Source organism: Moschus berezovskii, chromosome 20, assembly GCF_049115385.1.
Source record: "Moschus berezovskii isolate FMDL1 chromosome 20, NW_MosBer_1.0, whole genome shotgun sequence".
Classification (NCBI taxonomy): Eukaryota; Metazoa; Chordata; class Mammalia; order Artiodactyla; family Moschidae; genus Moschus; species Moschus berezovskii.
In genome coordinates, this window is record NC_142479.1 from 67290203 (window position 1) to 67317907 (window position 27705).

General features: G+C 52.4%; 1 protein-coding gene across 7 annotated transcripts in view; it reads right to left on the bottom strand.

Moving 5' to 3' along the window:
- The window catches only part of TMEM94 (transmembrane protein 94), a 35979-nt gene extending 11184 nt beyond the window's left edge, over positions 1 to 24795 (bottom strand). For 2 of the 7 annotated variants that reach the window (XM_088829342.1, XM_088829343.1), the window contains exons 1-6: positions 24292 to 24794; positions 11798 to 11930; positions 1864 to 1983; positions 1021 to 1148; positions 610 to 746; positions 228 to 430 (exon numbers count right to left, since the gene is read on the bottom strand). In XM_088829342.1, the coding sequence (XP_088685468.1) occupies positions 228 to 430; positions 610 to 746; positions 1021 to 1148; positions 1864 to 1983; positions 11798 to 11821 (612 nt within the window). In that variant the 5' untranslated portion in view covers positions 11822 to 11930; positions 24292 to 24794. Of the gene's footprint in view, positions 1 to 227; positions 431 to 609; positions 747 to 1020; positions 1149 to 1863; positions 1984 to 7791; positions 7861 to 11797; positions 11931 to 13083; positions 13163 to 24291 lie in introns of those variants that run through there. The other 5 variants (XM_088829341.1, XM_088829344.1, XM_055408601.2 and 2 more) reach the window with 5 other exon arrangements.
- Between the last annotated feature and the right edge of the window lie 2910 nt (positions 24796 to 27705).

Consider the following 27705-nt stretch of genomic DNA (forward strand, 5'->3'; position numbering starts at 1 on the left):
TGGGGGGAGCCTGGGGGACGGGGTTTCCTAGTAACTTGAGGATCACAGGGAAGGAAGAACATGACAAACAGAAAGATATTCCAGCTTCTCTCCATTTTTCCTAGAGCGCTTGCCAGGAAACCTGCGAGCTGGGCAGCAAGTGTCAGGATTAAGCCCTGGGACCCTCCCACCACTGCTGGTGGACATTCCCACAGCATTTCCAGGGAAGGAGAGGAGCCCCCAGCTACCTTGATGCCCCGCAGGGAAGCAAAGGATTCCTGGCCCGGCCTCAGAGCTATGATGTCTCCTTCTACCAGCAGGCTAACCGGCAGGTTGACGAGATGTCCATCTCTATAGGCCCAGTGCAGAGACCAGGATGGTGCAAAGGGCATGTGGAGGTCTGGATACATGGCATCTGGCCACTTGACCTCCTTGCCATCCCTGAGGGCATCTGATGAGGGTGGAAAGAGGTACATAGCCTCACCCGGAGCTCCACACACACCAGCCGGATCCAGCACACACCTCAGGAGCCAGGTCTGCTCCGCTCGTTTCCCCAGAAGGCCTGCGTCAACCCGTGCCACTCATTCTAGCACCTGCCCCTCTGCAGGTCTGCGCCTCGCCTGGCCTCACCTTGGATTTGGTCAATGACGCCCCGCAGTCTCCGTTCTACCTCCCGACGCTTCAGCCGATCTTGGCGCCCAATGAGGACGAGGTTGAGGAGCAGCAGGAGGAAGAGTGCCGAGGCGTTCACCAGCTCCACCCCGCGGCTGGCAGTGAGAGGGGAGGGCGTCCTGGGGGTCCTGGGGGTTGGGGGGCTCTGCAGCCCAGCCAACCCAGGGCCCCACACTGCCCTCCCCACTCCCTTCTGCTTCTGACAGCAGCTGGCCAAGCAGATTCTCACGTGACCCAGGCTCTGACTGCGGGGGGCAGTTCCCTGTCTCCCCGGGTGGGTACGGGGGCAGGAGACGGACAAGCCCAGACCCTGCGCTGCGAGAGGTGGGAAGAAGCCCCCCTACCCCCCCAGGGCCATGGGCCATGTACCTGCCGGCCGGCTGGCCCCCGCAGCAAGCCAGCAGCAGGAGCACAGCCAGAAGCATGAGCGAGGCGCCCGGCCAGTGGAAACAGGAGCAGCGGTTCCCGTGGTACAGGAAGCTGCTTCTCCACATCTCCTGGTGGGGAGGGGCCGGGGAGTGAGAGGCCGGGGGACAAGAAGGGGGCAGGAAGGGGCCGGGACTCTCTGACCTGCTAGGATCTGACTGCCTTCCTCCCCAGCCCACCTGATCCCGCCCCCCTCCGTGGCTGCCTCTGTCATCTTGCTTCAGTCCCGGCTGGGGGTCAGACGTCACTCTGAAAGGAATCCTGACTCCTTTCTGATTTTTAGGGATGCCTTGGTCGGGTCATGCTGCCCAGGACAGGGTGAGTCCCAGACCTGAGAATGGGCCTCCAGAGCTTTTCCGTCACCCCAACTGTGGAGACCTATACTACGGCCACAGGTGTGGAGCCCTGAACCAGACTCACAGGATCAAAATCTCTGGAACTGACCAAGCCCCATAGCAACTGTTGCTGTGAGCCTCCGGATCTAAACTGGCCAGTCCCCTGATCCCGTATTAGGTCAAATACCCACCCTATTATCAGCTCTATGGCATCCCATCACCTAATGCCATCATTCCAGTAGGAATTTTCTGTCTTGAGGCTATAAAAATTCGCTGCCAGCCTTTGAAAGGGTTCAGCTCTCCCTCGAGCCGGCCCACTGTGCTAACCGCGGCTCCCACTCTAGAAAACTTTCTTCTCCTCTCATTCTGCCTCATGTCTGGAAATTCCTTTCCGGCCCGCGCACAGACCAGGACACCAGCTACTCTCTGGACTCCCGGGAGGACGTGTCACCTTCCACGTGAGACATTTCTTCCGCTCCTTCAGGTGACCGTCCAGCACTGCCTCCAGCTGCTCCTTCAGAATGCTGAGGGCCTTCCGGGTGGACAGGCCCAGGGCCAAGGGCGGCTCGCCCTGGAGGGGAGAGGGGGTGGCACTCAGCATCCCACAGGAGGCCCTGGCCCCCTCCCCTCCCGCCTCCCCAGAACCTTCCTCCTTCCTCCCAAGGCCTCACCATCCCTTCCCTTCACTAGCCCCTGGCAAGCGGTAGGGGGTCATGAGCATGTTCCCCACCAAACTAAAAGATGTTTAGGGACACAGTCCCCTGCTCTTAAAAGCCCAGTTTAACACAAAACTAGAGGGATTTCCCTGGCGGTCCAGAGGTTAGAACACCACGCTCCCAAAGGAGACGGCACAGGCTTGACCCCTGGTTGGGGAAACTAAGATCCCGTAGGCCACCCGGCGCAGCCAAAAAGTAAAATAAAACAGGACAAGAAACACACCTTTCTAGGCGCAGCGTCTTCTGACTCTCCTTTCACTCAACTCCCAACCCACCGCCATCAGCATCCCAGTACCACTTGGGCCGTGCTCACTGCCCAGCTCCCCTTCCTGCACTGGGGCCATCTTTCCTAGTTCTCCAGCTGGAAAATGTGGATTGTTTAAGTGTGAGGGGCTTCCCTGGTGGCTCAGCTGGTAAAGAATCTGCCTGCAACGCAGGAGACCTGGGTTCGATCCCTGGGTCGGGAAGATCCCCTGGAGAAGGGAAAGGCTACCCACTCTGGTATTCTCGACTGGAGAATTCCGTGGACTGAACAGTCCGTGGGGTTGCAAAGAGTCGGACACGACTGAGCGACTTTCGCTTTCTAAGTGGGGAGAAGAGAACTAACCTAGAGGTACTAGCTTGAAGTTCTCCTTAGTAAAACTGTGAAGAAGAAAAACCCCATCGACTTCTGTTACCAACAGTTCATTAAAGGGAAACTTCACTGGAAAAGACTCTGATGCTGGGAAAGGTTGGGGGCGGGAGGAGAAGGGGTCGACAGAGAATGAGATGGCTGGATGGCATCACCGACTCTGTGGACATGAGTTTGAGTGAACTTCGGGAGTTGGTGATGGACAGGGAGGCCTGGCGTGCTGTGATTCATGGGGTCGTGGAGAGTCGGACACGACTGAGCGACTGAACTCAACTGAACTGAACTGTAACACTGACGGCAGGAAGAGCACAACCTCAGCCAAAGGCAGCCGCTCCCGGAAAAGGGCCTGTGCTGACCGCACCCCGCATGCCTGCTCACGGAGGGTGGGTGGACCGAGGCACGGACGGGGTGGTTGGTGGCACATTCTCCTCTGTGGCCCCACAGACTGACCTCTGCTATCGAGACCCCCTTTCCTGGGCTTTTCTCCTCCTCTGTCTTGTCCACCTACCCTGCAGTCCCTCCTATGACATCTCCACAACACTCTGTACGCTTCCAGGGCAACATCAGCCACAGGGATTCACCTGCCAGCAATAAGCTTCCAACTCCTAAATCTGACCTCTAGCCTGACCAGTGTCCTAAATTCTGACTTGTTTCTGAACGGATCCACAGCTCTTTCGTAGGTATCTGTGAGTCGACACGTCCGAAACGCCAAAGTTGCTGCCCAGCGCTCCCCACCAGAGCCAGCAACTTGCAGTTACCACCTCCCCCAGGCATTTCAGCCCCTCCCCTCAACCCCTGCCTCCCCTTCCCACCTCCCAGTCCCTACTTTCTATCCCAGCCAGGGAGCACGCATCTGATCAACTGGCCCTGTTTCCCTTTAAAATCCAGCCCAGACTCCTAAGCATGGTCTGGGATCTTCTCCAGCCTCCTCTTCTGCTGTTCCTGCTGCGTGCCCAGCTCCCTGAGCTCATGTGCCAGCATCTTCCTGTATTTTCCTAGCCAACAACACACTCCCTGCCCCAGACAACTCTTTACTTCTCCTCCGAGACTCGGCTCAACCACCACCGGCTCTGGGAAATTTTCCCAAAACCCAGGGCTGCATGTACTGGGGGGAGGCTTGTATTCCAACGGCACCCCAGGGCAACCTGGCTCACAGGCGGCACCGCGGAGCACTGCCATCATAGGTTTACCTGTCTGGCTCCCCCACCAGCCAGCCAGCCAGTTCCTTGAACACAGGTGCTGAATTCTTCCATGTCTATACTCTCCCACCAGGCACAGGGCGGTGGCTCAATGAATACTTGCTGAATGAATGAACGCACATGTAGCTTCACTGGTATCAAGGACGCCTTAATCAGGGTTGTCAAAAATGTTCAGCCACTTGGTGTGTCTGACCCTTTGTGACCTGATGGACTGCAGCCCACCGCGCTCCTCTGTCCGTGGAGTTCTCCAGGCAAGAACACTGGAGTGGGCTGCCATTTTCATTCCTGGGGATCTTCCCAGCCCAGGGATAGAACCCGCATCTCTTGCGTCTCCTGTATTGGCAGGCAGGTTCTTTACCACTAGCGCCCCCTGGGAAGCCCAACCCAGGACCTGCAGCAGAACTGCCTAGAGCTTTTACAAACGTGCAAGTCCAGGTCCCCACCCAGACCTACCCAATCAACACTTCTGGAGGTGAGGCCCACCCTGGGTGGATCTGAGGCACAGATCGCCAGCTGGGGATTCAGGGGAAAAGAAGGCCCCCAGGAAAGGCAGGGCCTGGAGGAGGAGTGAGTCTTTCCCAGGGCCACCTGACGAGCTCGAATGTGGGCTTTCTCCAGGGAAAGTTCCTGAGCAAGGAGAGGGAAGCCCTAGCCCTGGGGCACCAAGAAAGGGCCTGGGTTTATCCACTGGGTCCTGGCCAAGCATCTCTAAGCCAGTGGGGCCCCGCTGCCCGGGTTCACAGCCCTGCCTCTCTTCTCCTTCCCCCGGGGTCCTGCCCTGGCTCTGTCCACTAACGTTTCTGGATTTCCCCCTCCCTGCGGGTCTCCACATCCCCCCCAACTCCGCGGCAGCCTGGCCCCTCACCAGATACACATCTCCACCACTAGGGGTGGATGGCCTGGGGTGGCATCCCCTGGCTGCGGACCGGGCACCGCGGGCCTGTCGCCAGCTCTCTCGGCCTGAGGGGTGAGGACGGGCCCCAGAGCAGGTCCCGCCCAAAGACCTCCCAGCTCCTGTGCTTGAACCCCCATGCCCCGCATCCCTGCTCTCCACAGAGGCTCTAGGGGATTATGAGATGAGAGCTGCCTCTTCCCAGAGGGAATAACTGGTTATTTCAGCTCAGGAAGAAATGAGCCTCCAGGCAGGGAGCTGGCACCCCCTTAAGGGTAAACACCTCCCTCTGGCAGGGATCCGGGCCGAGAGCCCATGGTCCAGAACAAAGGAGTACCAGGTAAGGCCAGCACCTCTACCTAGACTCCTGGCTGGAGGGAAGAAAGCCTCCAGGGGCAGGAAGGAGGAAGAGAAATGCAAAGGGCAACCAGGGGCCTGCCCAGGGCCAAGGGGTTGGCCCAGGGGGGGACACCTGCCCCTCTCATCCCCGGAAAACCCCAGAAGAAGAGAGTCTGGGCGGCCCACCTGTCCTCCCCCTGCCCCGTCCTCCCCCGGGCTCAACCCTCCGAGCTCCCTTCCCCAGCGGAGAGCGTTAGTTCCCAGGGTGGACTTGCCTAGGCCAGGTCTCCAGAAACTACAGTGAGTACACCTCCTGCGGGCAGGGGAGGGCTGGCTGGCCGAGGCGGACAGGCTGTGCGCCAAAGGGTGGGAGAAAGCAAGGGCCGACAAAGCCGATGGGGCTGCGGGGTCACTCGGAGAGCTGCTCGGGCCAAAACGGGAGCCAGGCTCGGGAAGGCTAAGTGAGCAGCCGGGGCGCAGCCTTACTCTGGCTGGGCCTTTAGACCGTGGACACTCAGCAACTGCCCTCAGCCTGCCCTGTGGCTGGCCTGTACCCGCTGCCTTATTTCTGGGACACAACCCCCCGAGCCCCCACCCAGTGGTCGTTTAGCTCCTTCTCTGCCTCCAGGTTCTTGGAACTTGCAGTCTGCTCCCCTCCAGGGGTGGGAGGAGGGGCCGGGGGGGGGCGGCAGAAGCTCCCGGGGCAGCGGGAGGTGAGCACGAAGCCCCCGTGAGTCAGGCCCCCACATGTTGTGTCTGGTTTGGAGCACCCACTCCAGACTGGCGATTAAAGGCAACACAGCAGAGGGAAAATGAGCCCTTGTAATTATATGCCTCCTGAGGAAAGCGCCTGCCCGCACAGGGGCCCCAAGGCCTGACACCGCCCTCCAGTCGACCCTCCACGGCCCGCAAATCCAACTGTTGTGGCTGCACACGAGGCCTGATGGCAACCCTGTCTCCGGCAGGAGAGCCCGGGTGTGGGGAAAACCACTGCTTCTCTGCTTATTCCGAGGCTTTCCACCCACGAGGTGTGAGAACTGAAGCGGAGCAAACTGGTGAGAGAAAGGGCTCAAGGCGGCCCTTCTCAAAAGCACCGAGTTAGGCTGGGCACCCAGTGTGCCTGGCCACCCACAGTAGGTTCAGTGCAAGGCTGGGGCTGGTGTGGGAGATAAGAACCCAGGTCACACACACTCCATCTGAGGTCTGCTCCTCTCCATCCACCAAGGCCAAGAAGGGCGAGGAGAAGCAGTCCCAGAGAGATGCTCAGATGCGCCACCTCCCCGCCCCAGGCACCTCCAGGAGGCCCCGGGGTGAGCAGCCAGGTCTCCACGCCAGAGGGGAGGGGTGGACCTGCTTCTTCCCCGACACAGAGGTCTTCTGAGCAGAAGCAACCACGTCCCACTCTGAGCTGCTCGGCCTCCACTCCCGAGGCCCCAGCAGGGGCGGGCTCAGGAGGGCTGCCATCACACCCCTCACTCCGTCTCCATCCCATCACCACAGGAGGACACAAGTCAGGCCCAAGGGTTCAGGGAGCAGCAGGTGGTGACGGATCTCTGTCTGGTCCAATCAGAACCCCAAGGAAGCTGCTCCAGAACCGAATCCGCTCCCCAGGGCCCAGAGCTAAGCATCTGGGTCAGTCTAATGAGGCTTCAAGAGCCAGTACACCTGGGCTGCCCGTGCCACCGTGGTCAGGCTTCTCAGGTGGCCCAGAAGCAGAAGCCCTCAGGCCCCCCAGCCCCGCCCCCTGACCAGTCAGGACTCCTCTGAGGGTCCCTCAGCATAGCAGCCGTCTTCCTTCCTATTCGACCTATTTCAGGAAAAAGTGGACTCAAGGTCCCCTAGGTTCACGGACCGATGATGCACTGGCCTCGGCCACAGCAGAAAATCACTAATCAGAACCAGCTGACCCTCTGCCAGGTCCCCAGGGTCACGGCCTTCATGGGTGCAGCGGGCAGGGGACCCAAAGCTGGACTCCACGATGTCGGAATCACCGGAGCAGAGATTTGGCCACTGTCCTCCAGGATATAGGACAAGCATCACCATGAATCTTATCTGAGTGGGGCCAGACAGACCCGAATCGACTCCACCGACAAGCAATTCAAAACCTTAAGCAGGGGCGCCCCCTCCTCTTCCTCATACGGACCGGGCACTTTCACCGTCTTCTTCCTCACCTCCTGCGGACAAGGCCCAGGAAGAAACCCTTTCCCCCTCCCAGCCCTGGGGGCTCCCGTCTCAAGACCCATGTGGTCCAGAGAGAGATGCTCCTTCAGGGACCTGAGGAGGGGCTGGCATCCAAGTCTTGTGTGTGGTGACCCGGGTCCTGGCATGCTGTGAGAGGGTGCCCCACGGGGAAACGCGGGCTCTGGTCCCGCTCTGGATGACCCTGGGTGACTCAGGGGCTGGGTGGGCGGCTCCACACACCGGCTTGCTGGTTCCCACTCCCAGGTCCATCCACGGTCCTCACTCCCTTGCTCCCTGGTAATCCAGGCTGCCTCGGGTCCAGCCTCCACCTTCGACCCCACTGTTAACCCAAAGCCTCCAACACAAAGCGGGGAAGCCGGCCAGGCGGAACGGGGCTGTCAAGCCCAGCTGGCATACTCACTTTGCCGCCTTTGCCCTGAGGGGCCGTCCACAGCTCTGCCCGCTTAAAGAGCATGGGGCAGCGCCTGGGCCACAAGCGAGTCAGCTACCGGGCTGCCAATACTGCCCCCGGGGAGGGCGAGAAGGAGATGGGGATATGGAGAGGGCGAGGGAGGGCAGGGGAGACAGCCGGAGCGCGTGTGAGCAAGGAGGAGCCGGTGCAGCGGTGGCAGCAGCGGAGTGGAGCTTCAATCTGCTGATTAATTCAGCCTGTTCCCGGTCACGCTGCAGATCGAGGGAGGGAGGAGGCGGAGGAGGAGACCGGGCTGCCGGTTGCGGGAGGGAGAGGGGAGGGAGGGGTGGAGAGGGGGAAGCTGGCAGGGGCTCTGCCAGATGTCAGGGGCTTGGCCCGTTCAGCAGGGGAGGCACCACAGGGTGAGCAGAGGGGGACAAGCAGCCCAGGGTTCGGGAGGCGCCCACCAGAGAGGCTGGGCAAGAAATGGCTGCTGTCGGCCTGCAGCCCCGAGGGCAGCTGTCGGCATCAAGGAGGACCTGGCCTCTCACCGCCCCAACCCCTTTCCTGGGGCCCGTGTCACTGGGCGCGAGGTGAGGGGCCCCACTGGGGGAAGTCCCCCGGATCCCTGACACTCCAGCATGGAGCCACGCCAACCGCCAACCACAGCCCTCTCCTCTGTTAGGGCTGCAGGAAGGCGGGGAGGGGGGACTTGAGAGTTATTAATAGCAGCACATCCTAGAGGAGGGGACAGGGCTGACAAGTGAGAAAACTGGAGCAGCGCCTTCCAGCAGGACAGAAACCGGGGGACCGGAGAGGGAGAGGGAAGAGCCCCTGAAAGGAAGCCTCTGGGGATCCCAACAACAGACCAAACTCCTTCCTGGGAGGGGCTCCAAGAGCCACTCATCAGCACCAGTGCAGAGCTCAGCCAGCAGCCGTCCACTGACTGCATGTGGATACTCCTGCCCAGGTGTGGCTGGGACGGGACACCGGGCCTTGTCCCCGAAGAAACGGGGGGCTGGGGACCTCCTGGGACTTCATTCCGGGCCTGGGCGTCACTCCGGGACCCCGAGTTTGACCCACAGGAAGCTGTCAGAACAGACCCCCTGGGTGATGCGGGAGCAAAAGAGTCTGGGCGTGGACAGGAGAGTTCTCTGCCTCCCTTCAGGCCGCCCTGAGGCTGGGGCGGGAACACCTCTGTGGAGGGGAAATGGCCTAACAGGTCCAAAACCAGGCACCGGCTGGAGCCTGAGAGAGTCTCTCCAGGGCTCTGCTTCCTAGACGACACCATCTCCTCTGCAGCCAGCCTCTCCCTTCCCCCTTCTCCAGTGCCACTCCCTGGGGGGGGCCCACCCCAGGCCCCGCCAAACCCAGAGCTGAGTGGGGATAGGAAAGGAAGGGCCTGGGCTATCCGGAGGTTAAGGGCAGGAAGTCTCCCAGAGGACGGGGGAGGAGGGGTCAGCTTCAGAGGCAGTCACTCCCACGTTGGGCAGCAGCTTCAGCAAAGTGCCCAGGAGACTCCGGACCCCCAGCCACGGCTCCCAGGGCACACTCCCCTTTAGCTTTCTAAAAAAACACTGCTCTGGGGGAACCACAACTAAGCAAGCACTGTCTCTCCTGTGCAACAGCCCATAGGGTCTAAGCCAGCGGCTCCACAGCCCCCGGCACAGTCCCCCCTTTCCAACACTGTCTGCTGCAGCAAGTGAAAGGGGGACTTCTGCATCTGAGAAGGAGGGACCCAGACCGTCACTGCCAACGGGCTGAAGACGGGAGAGGGGTGCCTGCCGAGGACACTGAAGACAGGTAGGTCGCAAAGAGGAGCAGGGAGAGATGCAAAGGATCCACCGGCAACAGCCAAACGGTTGCCAGGCAACGACGGGCAACCTCGCGATCAACTCCCAGCATGTCAGCTCACCCACTCCCGTTGGAGGCCCCAGGAATCCACTTTAGAAGCCCACATTTACACAACTCACAAGTTACCTCAGGTAGAACCGTCATCAGATCTATTACTGAGCTGCTTACCCTATAAATTCCTTGACTAGTCTATGAGTTTCTGTAAGCCAAAGGCCATCCCCCCGGGGCCTAGAGCTCTACCAACCCACAGGGAGCATTCCATGAATACAGCTGATGATGGTGGCGATGGTGCTTTCTGGATCAGGAAACCATCTATCCAGAAAGAAAAAGAAAAGGATGAAGAAAACCCTCCCCAACAAAAAGCATCCAGCCTGCGTTCACAAGTGTTCTTTGGGCTTGAGAGAGAAGCCAACCCCTGGATCACAGAAATCTGTTTCCCTAATTCAATAGTAACGGATGTTTCAGCCACAGGCTGGAACCAGAGGAAGATACTGTCCTCTGTTTTGGGGACATTCAACCTCACCCAGGCAGGCCACCTCATCACCACATTGTAACCTTTGGAGGGAGGACACTCCCTGGAATTGAGCAGTGCACGGCCCTTGCAACTGTACGCAGCAGCCTTGCACCCAGGCTGGGGGGTGGGACAAGTGGAGCTTTGCCTGCGTGCCAATCCCTGCTAGGACGGAAACCTGCACAGCAGCTGGAAGCCTCTGTGAGCAGGAGGCTGAACACACCTGCTTAAGCTCAGGTCCCCGAGCCTGCTCCACAGCCCATCCAGAGGCATGTGAACCCTGGAGCTGAACATGTCAGCAGTCAGCCAGGTCCCAGTGTGTGGGCCCACGGCTCCTTCCCCAGACCTCCCAAGGTCTCTTTGGCAGGAAGATCACTATCGTAAGTTCAAGTCAATAAATATTTACTAAGCCCTTGCTACACGCCAGGCTCTATGCTAGGAGCCAGGGACGCTGAGATAAGCGGGACAGACAGATGGTGTCAACATGGCATGGCAAGTACGACGGTGGAGGGGCTGTGAATGCTGGAAGAAGGGACTCTGGAGGGATGAGGAAGGATCTGGAGAAGGCCATGCTTAAACCAGATCTTGAATGAAAGAAAAGTAGAAGTCTGGCAGGAAAAGTAGAAGGAGGGGATTAGGTAACAGCCTAAACATGAAGTGTGTACCCAAACTCTAAAGCGCTCAGAATTACCAGTGGTGGGACTTCCTTGGCAGTCCAGTGGTTAGGACTCTGTGCTTCCACAGCAGGGGGCACAGATCTGATCCCTGTTCGGGGAACTAAGATCCCAGAGGCTGCTCAGCACACCCCCCAGAAAAAGAATTACCTGGTAAAGGCCAAGGCAGGGGAGGTGTGGGATGCTGGACCAATGGGCAGAAGTGGGCATGTGGAGGGCTCTGGACCCCACAGTAAAGGTTTTGGCAGGAGACACGATGACTTTTAAGCAGGAGCAACAAAACGTCAGCTCTGCATTTGGGGTAGCTTTCCCTGCCCACCCAGTGGAGACAGAGGGTCAGAGACAGGGGGACCTGCTAGGAATGTGTGATGGGGGTCCAGGCAGAGATGGAAGGACACCCTTTAGCGCAATCTTCGTCCCAGGAGAGGGGTGCTCAGATCGACGACAAATCTACCTCTGCGTAAAGATAGTGTATGTGGAGGCTGGGGGTGCCCGAGTCAGGCTGGGGGGCGCCGCCTGGACCCCTAGGGGGGCTCACCCCCAGCTGATTCGGCAGCTGTGCCTGGAGTCTGACTGGGGAGCTCTTCCCTAAGCAGAGAGAGGGCGCTGGACAATACTCAACACGGTTCGGCAGGTTGGGGCAGAGCCCGGCAGAGAGCAAACAAGAGAAATTACACAGCCCTGGGCAAGGAGTGGAGACTGGCTGGGAGCCAACCCCGATCAGGAACCGGCTCCCACGTGGCCACGTTCACTGGTCCACCCTCTGCCCTTGAGCCCCAGCTCCCAGAGTCTGTGCGTTCTGGCCATCAATGGCCCCGTCGAGGGATCAGGTCACGTGCTCCAAGCCCCAGAGCCACACCCCCACCTCACACTTTCAGTGTCAAGCCCCCACATGAGGACCTCCCTGGCAAAAACAGGTCGGGAGAGTCCAACAGAAACACACACAGTCCCCAGGAGGGCAACCATCACGGCCTACCTCGTGCTTCTCCTTCAGGTCCATGGGCCCAGGGTACTGCAGGCATGCCCAGAGGAAGGTGGTCACCCCCGAAGGGAAGGTTCCTCTGCAACATGTACGAACCCCAGTGACTCTGTCACAGTCACTGTGACATCTGGGGGAAAAAAGAAGAAAGAGGTCCCATGGGGCAGCTTCTGTGAAACACAAGAGGATCACCTCAATAGTCGAGCAGGATGTGGAGGAGACGGTGCCCTCACGGCTGGGCCCCAGCCTGTCCTGGCAGCTTTGTGAAGTCAGGAGGGAGATGGCTACGGAGGGGATGCTGGAGGGCTGCAGGCTTCCCCTCTTTTAACCCTCATTTTTGGAGGCACGTACGCTTTGTTCTTTGACTTGCTGCCTTTCAGCAAGCAGGAAAAGCCATGGCTCATTAGCTCTTTATTTTTGGCAGCACTGCATGGCATGCGAGATCTTAGTTCCCCAACCAAGGATGGAACCCACACCTCCTGCAGTGGAAGTGCAGAGTCTTAACCACTGAACCACCAGGGGAGTCCCTCCTCGGCTCTTTAAAAGCGAAGGTATGGGACATTCCTGGTGGTCCAGTGTTTAAGACTACGCTTCCACTGCAGACGGTGTGGGTTCGATCCCTGATCAGGGAACTAGGAATCCTGCATGTCACACGGTGCAGCCCCTCCTCCCAAAAAGTGAAGGTAAACTAGAATCTAGATACAACTAGAATAATCAGGCAAATGGTGGAGAGAGCAGCAGAGATGATTGGGGTAGAGACATACTTGCTCCACCTTGTGGGAAACACACACCATATGCAAATGCGCACACGCCTATGGGCCGCGGGCCTCTCTTGCGGCTGGTCAGTGGGGCAGTGCTCAGTAGGCACCTGGGCGGGTGCCCCAGGATAGGGTCCAAGGTGACAATAATGTGGAAAATGAAGATTAGTCTCACCTCCCCACCTCCTACTCCCTCCCCATATAACCCCTGACCCTCACCCATACACACTTTATAATTTCAGATCAGTGTTTGGGTAAAGAGTTGCAATGCATGCATGCGTGCAGGCTAAGTTGCTTCAGTCATGTCCAACTCTGTGACCCTAAGGACTGTAGCCTGACAAGCTCCTCTGTCCATGGGATTCTCCAGGCAAGAATACTGGAGTGGGTTGCCACGACCTCCTCCAGAGGATCTTCCCCACCCAGGGATCGAACCCGCGTATCTTATGTCTTCTGCATTGGCAGGCGGGTTATTTACCACTAGCACCACCAGGGAAGGCCAATTAGCCGCGGAGAGAGCAAACTAACCTGCTGACTAGCGCAGTTCTCTTGGGGCCGACAGCACAGCCTTGTTAAGAGGAGCTGGTCAGAAACCCAGGAGAACTGCCTAGAAACAATTTAAAAAAAAAGCTGTGTCCAGAGGACCCCAGGCAGGAGGCCCAGGCACTGCAGGTACTAAATCCAACCCACAATCCCATCTGATCCCTCACGGGCCTGCACGGCTGAGTCTGCACGTCCCTCTGCTCTGCCAAGCAGGGCTCGCACAGTCCTGGAGGTCAGAGGCAGCCAGCTGACATGGGATTTGGGGAGGCTGCTCTGACTCGGGCACCCAGGCCCTGTTTACAAGGACAGCTCAAGGTCCCCATGACAGCCCGTCCCAGCGGGGGCTAGAAGAGGCAGTCCCTGCACAGGGAGAGGTATCAGGAGCCAGGCGGAGATTCTGCTCAACCTCCCCGCCAACACTACCAGGGTGAGATGACTGTGCGGCCAGCTGGAACCGCAGCAGCTCCGAAAGGGCAGCCAGGAGCACGACATTCTTCTGTGAGTCTCTGTGTTCCCATCACTCCATACATGGGATTCTGGGAGACAGCCGCCCTTAACTGCCTAATCTGAAACCAGTAGCTGTGTCCTTAAAGGGCCAGGTCTACTCCCTGCCCATTGGGAAAAAACCCACAGGCTTCAAAGCCAAACACCGGTGGGTTCAAATCCTGGCTCCATCATGTGTCAAGCGCCAAATGACCTTGGCGAATCATTTGTCTCTCTGAGCCTCAGTGCCCTTGTTCAATGAATGGGAGTGATGATACCTATTTCACAGTATTAATATTGATACACACCCATACGTGCGTGCGTGCTAAGTTGCTTCACTCGTGTCAAACTCTGCGACCCTATGGACTGTAGCCCACCTGGCTACTCTGTCTATGGGGTTCTCCAGGCAAGAATACTGGAGTGGGTTGCTGTGCCCGCTTCCAGGGGATTGTCCCGGCCCAGGGATCAAACCCACGTCTCTGGTGTCTCCTGCACAGGCAGGCAGGTTCTTTACCACTAGCACACACACCCATAAGAATGACTAAAGTGAAAAATACTGACAGAACCTACTGTTGGTGAGGATACGAACTTGAAAATTACTGGTGGGACTATCACATGGAATAACCACTTAGGAAAACATTTTGGCAGTCTCTGATAAAGTAGAGGTGACTGCTAAGTAAGGCTGGGGTTACAGGCACCAACCTCTGACACCACCACCTCACCCTCGGAGTGTAGTGGAAAGTCCACGTGTAACTTTACAGTCCACCCTCCAAATTTACGGTCCTGCCTTTGTGGATTCAACCAACCATGGATCATGGAGCATTCTGGTTCGTATTCAGTGAAAGAAAGATATATATAAGTGGACTCATGCAGTTCAAGGGCCAACTATAAACACTTAATAAATGACCAAGTAATCACACTTGATCTTAGCCAAAAGGCCGAGAAGCGATATTAAATGACCAAGTAATCAAAATATACGCCCTCACAAATATTCATAGCAACTTCATTCAAAATAGCCCCAAACTGGAATAATCCAAATGTCCACTCAACATTGAAAAGACTAAGATCATGGCATCCAGTCCCATCACTTCATGGCATATAGATAGGGAAACAATGCAAACAGTGACAGACTTTATTTTCTTGGGCTCCAAAATCACTGCTGACGGTGACTGCAGCCATGAAATTAAAAGACGCTTGCTCCTTGGAAGAAAAGCTATGACAAACCTAGACAGTGTATTAAAAAGCAGAGACATTACTTTGCCGACAAAGGTCTATTTAGTCAAAGCTATGCTTTTTCCAGTAGTCATGTATGGATGTGAGAGTTGGACCATAAAGGAGGCTGAGCACCAAAGAACGGATGCTTTCAAACTGTGGTGCTGGAGAAGATTCTTGAGAATCCCTTGGACTGCAAGGAGATCAAACCAGTCAATCCTAAAGGAAATCAATCCTGAATATTCATTGGAAGGATTGATGCTGAAGCTGAAGCTGTAATACTTTGGCCACCTGATGCAAAGAGTCAACACATTAGAAAAGATCCTGGTCCTGGGAAAGGTTGAAGGCAGGAGAATAAGGGGATGACAGAGGATGAGATGGTTGGATGGCATCACCAACTCAATGGACATGAGTTTGAGCAAGCCTCGGGAGATAGTGATGGACAGGGAAGCCTGGTGTGCTGCAGTCCATGGGGTCGCAAAGAGTCAGACACAACTGAGCGACTGAACAGCCACCACTCACAGGTGAATGGATGAACGTGTTACGGTTAATGCATATAATGGAATTCTACCCAGCAACAAAACAGAATAAAGTACTGATACATACAACACTGTGGCTGAATATCAAAAACATCTGATGAGTAAAAGAAGGCACTCACAAAAGAGTGCGTGCTGTATGATTCAATTTACATAAAATTTATTGTTGTTGTTTAGTCATTAAATAGTGTCTGATTCTTCGTGACCCTATGGACTGTAGCCCACAAGGCTCCTCTGTCCATGGGACTTCCCAGGCAAGGATACTGAAATGGGTTGCCATTTTCTTCTCCAGGGGACCTTCTAGCCCTAGGGATTGAATCGGTCTCTCCTGCATTGCAGGTGAATTCTCTACCACTGAGCCACCTGGGAAACCCATACAAAATTTAGAACAGGCAAAACTAATCAATCATGGCAGCAAGCAGATCAGGAGTTGCCTGGGGTCAGGGAGAGAGAATGACCACAAAGGACATAGGGATCTTTTGTTTAATATTGTGACTGTGAGTGGTGGTTATGGGATGTATACATCTGTCAAAATTTTTTGAGCTATATACTTATTGGGTTGGCCAAAATATTCATTTGGGTTTTTCGCAACATCTTACTTTTTGGCCAACCTGATAAACAAGTACGTTTTATTGTATGAAAGTAGAGTTGCCTCCATAGAGCTGATTCTCAGAAAGTACAGTGGAATCTGAGGTACAGCCTATCTTTAAAATGCCTAGCACATGCCAGATGTGGCCGATCTAAAAGAGAAGGATAATGAAGCATTTATCCAGGGCCGACAGTGTGTTACAATGGCAGATACTTGGTAAGTCTAAGGAATTGTCCTGTTTTCAAAGAATTGTAAGATGAGGTCCCTTCCTTAGAGGGATTTAAAACACAGCGGTTTGGGCTATTCTGAAAAAAAGATAACTAAACTCAAGTTGGCCTTAAAACACTAAACAAGAATTGCAAACAGGTGTGTAGGAGGACGAGTCACCTAAGCAAGAGCCACGAGTCCAACCAAGGTACCGATGAAGAAATGCAGGCACCTTTTTGAAAGACGGTGATCTGACCTATTTGGTTAGAGCAGAAGGCCTGAGTCGGTGAGAGTGAAGAGATAAAGGAAGGACCACACAGGACAGGGAAATCAGGAACCCTTGCAACAAAAGTACCCTGAGGAGTCCCTGGAGGTGTCTGAGGAGGTCTCGGGATTTTAAGAGGGTAGAGAATGGATCAGAGGAGAAAGGGAAAGAAATTACAGGCAGAAGAGTTAGAAGAAAATGACAATCACCCTGGTTCGCTATGATGAATGTCTCGACAAAGGAGGCAATGAGAATGAAGTGGTGGATGCTTCCCGTTACCAAGCTCAGAAGCAGCACCAAAAAGAGCTAAGTAAATGATGGGGGCTTTCCTGGTGGTCCTTGGATAAGATTCCTCCTGACAACGCAGGGGACATGAGTTCAGTCCCTGGTCCAGGAAGATCCCGCAGGTCTGGGGGCAACTAAGTGCATCGAGAGCCCGTGCTCCACAACAGAAGCTGCTGCGGTGAGAAACCCACACACCACCACTAGGGAAGAAAACAAAACAGCCCGCACACAGCAGCTAAGACCAGCGCAGCCAACCATGAATAAGCTTTTTTCTTTTTTAAAAAGAGAGCTTAAGTGGGTACCCAACATTCAGGTTGAGGACTAGCTGAGGAGTTGGCTGTCCATATCTCCCTGTAAGCTATGGTGACATTCTAGGCACACCCAACACATCAAAAACACAATTTGGTGGACTTCAGCTAAACAGCGGTGTCCAAAGTGTACAGACTGATGCGGGAGGGAGGGAGGTTTTTAATCACAAGTCTCAGTTCTATCCTTGGTGGCATCCTAGTCAGTAGTTTTATCAGTGACTTGGGTGAGGAAACAGATGGTATGCTAATCAAATTCTTGGGTAGCACAAGCCTGGAAAGGAGAGCAAAGCCAAGCTCCGAGAAGATCTCAACAGGCAGAAATGATGGACCAAATGTAATAGATTCAACTCAACTGTACGAGATTCAATATTAATTCCTGTCCTTAGGTTCAAAAACTACTGTATAAAACATTCTAAAGCAATTATCCTTCAGTTAAAAATTTAAAAAAATTTAAAAACACTACTGTATAAAACACTGTAAAGCAATTATCCTTCAATTAAAAATAAATTAATTAAAAAATTTTAAAAACTACTGTATAAAACTACTACAAATGGCTTGCGTGCTAAGTTGTTTCAGCAGTGTCTGACTCTCTGTGACCCCATGGACCATAGCCCGCCAGGCCTCTCCCTGGGAAGATGGGATTCTCCAGGCAAGAATACTGGAGTGGGTTGCCATGCCCTCCAACAGGGGATCTTCCCAACTCAAGGATCGAACCTCCTGTACCGGCAGGAAGGTTCTTTACCACTAGTGCCACCTGGGAAGCAGTTTCAAAATAAATGGCATGGCCACCCAGAGTTCACTCATATTTAGGTCAAAGAACTGATGCTTTCAAACTGTGGTGCTGGAGAAGACTCTTGAGAGTACCTTGGACAGCAAGGACATCAAACCAGTCACTCTTAAAAGAAATCAACCATGAATACTCATTGGAAGGACTGATGCTAAAGCTGAAGCTCCAATACTTTGGCCACCCGATGAGAAGATCCGACTCAGTGGAAAAGACCCTGATGTTGGGAAAGACTGAGGGCAAGAGGAGAAAGAGGCAACAGAGGACGAGATGGTTGGATGTTATCACCGACTCAATGGACATGAGTTTGAGCAAACTCTGGGAGCTGGTGACGGACAGGGAAGTTCGCTGTGTTGCAGTTCATAGGGTTGCAAAGAGTCGGACATGACTTATGAGACTGAAGAACAATAACAGTAAACATGCTGAGTCCCCTAAAGGAGAAAAGTAAGTCTCCTTCTTGTACATTTCAGACCTTGCCTGAAATAATTTGTTCATTTGTGCATCATACACTGAGAAGCACACTAACAAAAGTGGAAGGTTTCCAGACAGAAACAGCCAGGTTGGAGAATCTATGACATGAGAAATAGTGAAAGGACCTGAACACACTTAGCCAGGACACATACCAAAAACATGTCAGGTCTGAGCAGGGCGAGAAGGGCACGATGGCTGCCAGGGGAAAGGGCCAGGCTTACTCTGGGAGGCTCCAATGACGGCCTAAGCTAGGGTGAGGAAGCTACAGGGAGGCGGACTGGGACTTTGTATGAACAATATCTGTTCTTCGTTTTTGTTTTTTGGCCACAAGGCTTGTGGGAGTCTCAGTTCCCCAACCAGGGATTGAACCCAGGCCACGACAGTGAAAGCCTGGACTCCTAATCACTGGGCCACCAGGGAACTCTCAAGCAATTTCATTACATAGTTAAACTTGTGTTTAAAAAATGGAAGAGGCTACCCTGAGAGGCAACGGGTTTCCCCATCACCAGAGGGATCCAAGCAATGGTGGGAAATTATGGAGCTAATAAATACATCAGGCAGCAACTAAGAAAGAGATGACCTTCCATGGTCTCTTCTAATTCCAAGAGACTATGAAATCAAGAAATCCAGGAGCATCTACCTATGAAAAGATGCTCAACTCCACTCACAGTAAGAGACATTCAAATTAGACTACCCCAAGGGAACAAAGCTGGAATATTTTCACCACCGGACTTCAAGGTTTTGTAATGCTACACTAATCAATGCGGTGTGGTATTGGCCTGGTAACAGAGTCTAGAAATAGATTCAGACAAATATGGTCAATTGATTTTTGAGAAAGGTACAAAGGCAGTTCAGTGGAGAAAAGACAGTCTTTTCAACAAATCATGCTGGAACAACTAAATAATCAGATATTAAAAAAAAAAAACCCAAAGTTTGTAAATATAGCTTGCATTGTATACAAGAATTAACCAGTAATGACTCATAGAGCTAAATAGAAAAGTAAAAAGAAGAAATAATAAGAGGAAAACCTTTGTTAACTTTGGGTTGGATTTCTTAGAGTCAATACCAAAAGCACAAAAAGATATTAATAAATTGGATCTGAGTAACTGATGACAGGAGAGGGAGGAAGATTTTTCACTGTATAGACTTATGTGCCTTCTGAATGTACCATCTGAATGCACCACATGCATCTTTAAAAAAAACACACACAGCAACCTCTCACTTCTGGGTATATACCCACGAGATGTGACATCAGGGACCCAAACAGATATGTATACACTCGTGTTCACAGCAGCATTATTCACAATAGCAAAAGCGGAAGCAACCCAAGCGTCCATCAACAGATGAATGGATATACAAAATGTGGCTGATGCACACAATGGAATATCAGTCCATCTTAAAAAGGAAGAACTTCTGACACGTGCTGCAACATCAAAGAACTTTTAAGGCCTACACTATGTGAAATAGTGAGTGAAAGTCGCTTAGTCGTGTCCGACTCTTTGTTCGACTCCGTGGACAGTAGCCCACCAGGATCCTCTGTCTGTGGAATTCTTCAGGCAAGAGTACTGGAGTGGGTTGCCATTCCCTTCTCCAAGGGACCTTCCCAACCCAAGGATCGAACCAGGCCTCCCACCTTGCAGGCAGATTCATTACTGTCTGAGCCACCAAGGAAGCCCAAAGTGAAATAAGCCAGTCACAAAAGGACAAATACCATGTTTCTTCTTACACGAGGTTCCTAGAGGAGTCAAATTCTGACAGACAGAAAGTAGAATGGTGGTTTCCGGGGACTAAGGAGCGGGGAATGGAGGGGGGTAAGTGTTTAACAGGGACAGAGTTTCCGTCTGGGAAAATAAAACAGCTCTGGAGATGGATGGTGGTGATGGCTATATAACAATATGAATGTATTGAACACACCGAAGTGGTTAAAATGGTAAGTGTTGTGCTATGTATATTTTACCACAATATATTAAAAAAGTCAGCAACTTCTGATTTTGCAATTGGTTCTGGCTTACATTACAAGCAGTGCATTCCATGACGACTTTAGGGATGTTTATGCTCAAATTCAATAAAGACTTTAAAAAAAAAAAAAGATACTAACCTTAAGAAAACTAAATTCATATTATATAATTATACTATTCATATTCATACTATTCATTCATACTATTCACACTATAATATTCATATTCTTAATTATACTATTTCTAGTTTCCCAAAGGCCACTGTGACCCCTGAAAGGGTCTCCTTCCCTTGGGGACCGCTCATGCCCCATCACTTTAGGCCTCTGGATGCTGGCATCAGCTCAGGTCTAATCTGGCCCTTAACCTACTTGCCATGCCATGTGATCCTGTTTACTACTGGCTCGGCAGCCGCAGGCAAAGCTTATTATTATCAAGAACCCCTGGTCACCAAACCACACATTCTGGCTGGCCGGTCCGTTCGGAAGAAAAACATTCCTTCTGCGGCTTAGCCTTTAGTTCACCTGTGTACTGTAAACAACTCTGGGACTGCTCAGAAACCGGGGTTCAAAGAATCTTTTTAAAGGAGCCTATCATTTAGGTGGAAAAAGATGCTCTCATGAAAACAAGGCTGACACACAGCAGAAATTTACACAGCATTGTAAAGCAATTATACTCCAATAACAAAATTTTTTTAATTAAAAATCTCATTTGGAAAAATTAAAGCACTCAGCAACTTTTGGAAAAAATGGAATAAATTATGATGTATGGATTAAAAAAAGAAAAAGAAAACCAGGACTTCCCTGGTGGTCCAGTGGTTGAGAATCCATCTGCCAACACAGGGGACACGGGTTCGATCCCTGGTCCAGGAAGATTCCACATGCCTCTGGGCAACTAGGCCCATGTGTCACAATGACTGCAACTACTGAAGCCTGAGTGCTCAAGAGCCCACGCTCTGCAACAAGAGAAGCCACCGCAATGAGTAGCCCTCACACAGCAACTGGAGAGCAGCCCCTGCTTGCCACAACTAGAGAAAGCCCTCAAACAGCAACAGAGACCCAGTGCAGCCAAAATAAATGAGTAAAGAAAAACAACGCTGACACAATAATCAGATTAAAAAGATTAGCACCCACTGATCAGCTGAGAAGTGCCAACTGGGAACCTTCACACTTAAACACCAGGAGTGAGTGGATTTGGGAAAGGCTATTATCAGAGCTCAAACTCGAGTTGGGTGAGGTTCAGTCGTGCCTTGGGTTGTAGGTCATGGTCTCCAACTTCCAGGGTCTAATGCTCAATGATCTGAGGTGCAGCTGATGTAATAATTATAAAAATAAAGTGCACAATAAACATAATGCACTTGAATCATCCCCAAACCATCCCCCCATAATCCACAGAAAAACTGTCTTCCATGAAATCCGTCTCTGGTGCCAAAACGGTTGGGGACCGCTGGGCAGGTCATGTTTACAATAGCATGCTTCCCTCTCTATACAGAAATTGTTTCCCAAGCTCAACATTAGGGAATGACCAGTGGGAGGAACCAAAGGATTGCAACCTGCCTTTCTCATGAGTTCCGCAGGAGTTAAGCTTTCCAAAAGGCTGATTCTCAACCCTTGGAGCTGGTACTCCCTAGCAACTTCTCAAAATAGAAATGTGAAGGGCTTTCTGTTTGCTTCCATCTCACCGCCCAGCCCTGGCTCTCCCGGTCGGGTCAACACAAACAAGAAGGGGGTGGAGGCGGTTCAAGGGCAGTTAACTCTCACTTCTTTGGCAGCTGGTTATCAACGGGATGGTTTGTACTTCACCTCCCTCGGCAAGGCACTTCTCCATGGCCTCAACCAGTTTCCCAACTTGTCGTTCTGACAAAAATCAGTAAGAAAGGTAGTTGCAACTGAAATAAGCCTCCCACGGTATGTGGATTTTATGTGAACATCTAGCCCCAGTTTCACAGTTAATGACAGTCTACGTTCTGGTGTCTTTTGATCTTTATAGTGATTTTTTTTTTAATTCCACGGATCACTTTTATCTTTTTCTTTTTTTTTCTTTTACCCAACTTTTTAGATAATGAACCTGATGCCCTTTTTTCATATTTAAAACTACCTCACTGGAACACGTGGGCTCTTCTTTTGCCCAGATCACCATAAAGACATACCACCATAATATTTCTTCCTCAGTGCTTCTTGACTTTTTTCTGTTTCGGCACTGCTCTTATACACAATCACACTCTCTTAATAACACCTCTAATTACACTGCAGAGTTCCCTGAAACCAAGAAAGTGCTACCTTGCCCTGACTCCACCCACCCCCGCCTCCCCTGAGAATCATTAATTTACACCCACAAATACAAAGAGAGACCACAATAACTATTAATCAGCTAGTGAACTACTTGTTGGTTACTTAAAATTAATAAATGCAAAATATATTAAGTAAATGCTAGACCCCGCAAAGGGCTTCCCTGGTGGCTCAGATGGTAAAGAATCTGCCTGCAATGCAGGAGACTTAGGTTCGATTCCTGGGTTGGGAAGATCCCCTGGAGAAGGGAATGGCAAACCACTCTGATATCCTAGACTGGAAAAATCCCATGGATAGAGAAGCCTGGTGGGATGCAGTCCATGGGGTCACAAAGAGTCAGACATGACTGAGCAACTACTAACACACACACAAAGATCCCATGCAAGGGATCCTGTACGTACAGACCACCTCATTTAAGGCTCACAACCACCCTGCAAGAGGCTGAGAAAAAATAGGGAACTTGGTTTTCTCGGATCACACCTAGGAAAGGACATTCTCTAATGGGTAAAGAACTCAAAAATCTGGACTTGAGGACCTTGGTGACCCTGGCCCTGGCCCTTTGCTTCTCTCAACAGTTAGTCCCAGGCCTCCCAGGTGGCTCAGTGGTAAAGAATCCGCTTCCAATTCCAAGACACATGGGTTAGATTCCCGGGTGGGGAAGATGCCCTGGGGAAGGAAATCCACTCCAGTATTCTTGCCTGGGAGATCCCATGGACAGAGGAGCCTGGAGGGCTATACAGTCCAAGGGGTGGCAAAAGAGTGAGACACGACTTAAGGACTAAGCAACAGTCCCCATATCTGTAAAATAAAACGTTAAAACTCCCTCCTAACTTCCATCTTCTAAGAGTACCCAGGCTTAACTGAAATGTCTTGGATAAAGCATGAGAAAACTAGCATCGTCCCGGGGTACAAAGTCACACACCAAGAAGGATAATAAGATTCAACACTGAACTCCCTGCCTTTTTTTTTCCCCCCAAGAGCCACACGCACACAAAGAGGGTGGGATAGAGCAGCACGTGACCAAATCAATGAGCACGCCGAAGGGCAGCCGGTGGTTGCACACCAATGAAAAAGCAGGGTTTCCCTCGTATCTGGCACCGTGCAGGGGCTCACGTCGCTGCACGCGAGGGGCTCTAAGTACTGGCTTCAGCGGTGAGCCGCTGAGGAGCCAGAGCACAGCAGAGGCAGCAGTTTAAAGGGTGGCAGTGACTCCCGCTGCTTCTAAGGCGTCTTGAAACCGTGGGGAAAGGTAGAAAGGGGCGGGGAGGCGGAGGCCGGGCACGCTCCGAACTGCAACGTCGCCGCCGCTCTGCGCTGAGAAGCAACCTCCGGCTCCGTCCACCTGGACACCCGGGTCGTGATCAGCACGAGGGCCCGGGCGGCAGCTGAGAGCGCGCGCAGGGGAGACCACCGTCCGCACTGAGGCCGGGAGGGGGACACTCGCAGAGACCCTGTGAATAAACTGGACGCCAGCGCTGGAGGCCGTCCGGGCCAGGGCCCAGGCACGGTCATTCCCGGGGCAGGGAATCTTTTGTTGGCGGGAGGCTTCGATTTTTGACGCGGGACCCCCAAGGGGCCAAGCCAGGGCCGAGGGGCAAGTGTGAGCCCCTGAGAGGAAGGAAATGGCCAAGAGCTGGAGGCAAAAGCCAGTTCCTGGACTCCTCCGCCGAAAGGGATTCCCTCGAGGCCATTCCCTGGGTGCAGACCCCAGACTCCGCTCCCCTCGGCCAGGAATCCCGAGGAGGCGGAAGGCCGGGCCCCACGCCCCTGTGCTCCCCTTGCTTCGGGCCACGGGCCTCCTCGTACTTACCGGGGCCCGGGGAGCGGTCTTCCTCGCCCGCGTCCTCTCCCCTCCCTGCCCCCTCCTCACTTCACGTCCCCTCCTCCAGGGGCCGCGGCCATGTCCGTTACTGGCAACTCCAAAGGGGTTTGCCTCCTTCTCCGACAATGGAGACCGCTAGCTCGCTCGCTAAAGTCCTGGGCGCCGATTGGTCGAAATCCGAGACGGGGAGGATTTCCAGCTTCTTATTGGCAGAGCGGAGCGCGAGGCTGTAGCCACAACCGCCCCTCTGGGAGCCTGGCGGAATTGAGTGCCAAATGCTGCCGGCGGGAGAGCTCACAACCACTGTCCATTCTTGAGCGTCGTTCCCCGGCGGTTTCTGAGCCAGAGGTCTCAATCAGGGATGAGGGCATGGCTTTCAGCTCGATTCGTTTTCCCACGGAATTGTCCCGGGAAGATGGACAGGACCTTCCGCCCCCCGCCTTTCTTTTAAAAATAAGCCCTTTGCAGAGCAGAGCGCCTGTGTCTCCGACTTCTAACTACCCTCCTTGTTGCTGGGAACAAATGCCTCGAGACACCTCGCTCAGAGACTTTGGAGGGAGTCCCTGGGGACCAGTACTGCTTCCAAATCAAAGCTGGAGAATCTAAGGCAATCTTGCAGTTTTCTCCTCAGCTTAGCTGAACTCTAAGGGGAAAAACAAGTTTAAAAAAATTTTTTTTTCTAGATAATTAGAGACATCGCCTGGGAGACCTCTCTTGGGAAAACAAAGCAAGCTGCGTCAGTATTTACTTCTTTTTTCCCAGAGATCTAAGTCTGGAGAGTTCGGGTTTTGTTTTTTGGTTTTGTGTCTGTTTATAAAATGGAAGGACGGTCATGGCTGGCCCTGGGAAGAGCCCCTTCTGCCTGTTAATGAATTTAGTTATGTAATTAAAATCTCTCTTTCTTGCAGCTGGACAAGAAGGTGCCATTTCGGTGCCTACTCTTGTATGTTTGAACTGTTTTATCTGTGTCTAGAACTGGTAGACTTGAATCTTAAATAAAACTAGTGGAATTGTGTCACTTTCCTGCAAACAACAGAATAGGAAAAACAAGAGACCTCTTCAAGAAAATTAGAGATTCCAAGGGGACATTTCATGCAAAGATGGGCTCGATAAAGGACAGAAATGGTATGGACCTAACAGAAGCAGAAGATATTAAGAAGAGGTGGCAAGAATACACAGAAGAACTGTACAAAAAAGATCTTCACGACCAAGATAGTCACGATAACGTGATCACTGACCTAGAGCCAGACATCTTGGAATGTGAAGTCAAGTGGGCCTTAGAAAGCATCACTACTAACAAAGCTAGTGGAGGTGATGGAATTCCAGTTGAGCTATTACAAGTCTTGAAAGATGATGCTGTGAAAGTGCTGCACTCAATATGTCAGCAGATTTGGAAAACTCAGCAGTGGCCACAGGACTGGAAGAGGTCAGTCTTCATTCCAATCCCAAAGAAAGGCAATGCCAAAGAATGCTCAAACTACCGGACAATTGCCCTCACCTCACACGCTAGCAAAGTCATGCTCAAAATTCTCCAAGCCAGGCTTCAACAATATGTAAACCGTGAACTCCCAGATGTTCAAGCAGGTTTTAGAAAAGGCAGAGGCACCAGAGATCAAATTGCCAACATCCGCTGGATCATGGAGAAAGCAAGAGAGTTTCAGAAAAACATCTATTTCTGCTTCATTGACTATGCCAAAGCCTTTGACTGTGTGGATCACAATAAACTGTGGAACATTCTGAAAGAGATGGGAATCCCAGACCACCTGACCTGCCTCTTGAGAAACCTGTATGCAGGTCAGGAAGCAACAGTTAGAACTGGACATGGAACAACAGACTGGTTCCAAATAGGAAAAGGTGTACGTCAAGGTTGTATATTGTCACCTTGCTTATTTAACTTATATGCAGAGTACATCATGAGGAACGCTGGGCTGGAAGAAGCACAAGCTGGAATCAAGATTGCTGGGAGAAATATCAATAACCTCAGATATGCAGATGACACTACCCTTATGGCAGAAAGTGAAGAGGAACTCAAAAGCCTCTTGATGAAAGTGAAAGAGGAGAGTGAAAAGGTTGGTTTGAAGCTCAACATTCAGAAAACAAAGATCATGGCATCTGGTCCCATCACTTCATGGGAAATAGATGGAAAAACAGTGGAAACAGTGTCAGACTTTGTATTTTTGGGCTCCAAAATCACTGCAGATGCTGATTGCAGCCATGAAATTAAAAGACGCTTGCTCCTTGGAAGGAAAGTTATGACCAACCTTGATAGTATATTAAAAAGCAGAGACATTACTTTGCCAACCAAGGTCCGTCTAGTCAAGGCAATGGTTTTTCCCGTGGTCATGTATGGATGTGAGAGTTGGACTGTGAAGAAGGCTGATCGCCGAAGAATCGATGCTTTTGAACTGTGGTGTTGGAGAAGACTCTTGAGAGTCCCTTATACTGCAAGGAGATCCAACCAGTCCATTCTAAAGGAGATCAATCCTGGATGTTCATTGGAGGGACTGATGCTAAAGCTGAAACTGCAATACTTTGGCCACCTCATGCGACGAGTTGACTCACTGGAAAAGACTCTGATGCTGGGAAAGGTTGGGGGCGGGAGGAGAAGGGGACGACGGAGAATGAGATGGCTGGATGGCATCACCGACTCTGTGGACATGAGTTTGAGTGAACTCCGGGAGTTGGTGATGGACAGGGAGGCCTGGCGTGCTGTGATTCATGGGGTCGCGGAGAGTCGGACACGACTGAGCGACTGAACTGAACTGAACTGAACTGCAAACAAAAATCTGCAGTTCATCTCTGCAAATAGAAAAAGTCCAAATCTCTCTGCCTGATGGTCAAAACCCGTCAGATCGACTCAGACCTACATTTTCAGGCTTAACTCCCACAAACTGAACTATTCCTGTAGCCACAGATTTACTGCTATCCCCTAGATGCCTCTGGGACTCTCCCACCTCTGTTCCTTTGCCCAAGAGGATTCCTGTGCTTTGCAGATTCCTTCCTACCAATAAAACCAGTGTTCAAATACACACCCATCCTAAAAGTCTACCTCAAATACTCCCTGCCCAAAAGCCTTCCGAGACTTTTTAGTCATTGAAACTCTCTGCAGCATTGTGCTTTTGTACCCTCACTGCATTGCTGCCTTTACAAAAGTATGCTTTGCGCAGAATGATTTTTGCAGGACTTCAGGCTCCATGAAGGCAGCTTGGTTATCCTGGCAGTCTCCACAGCACCTTACTTGGAGCCTGGTACCCAGTAAATGTTTGCTGAATTGAACTAGTCCATTGTCTGTTTCTTCCGTCTTTTCACTTCACCCCAGAAGGCTTTGTTGTTGTTTAGTCACTAAGTCATATCCAACTCTTTGCCACCCTGTGGACTGTAGCCTGCCAGGCTTTGCTGTTC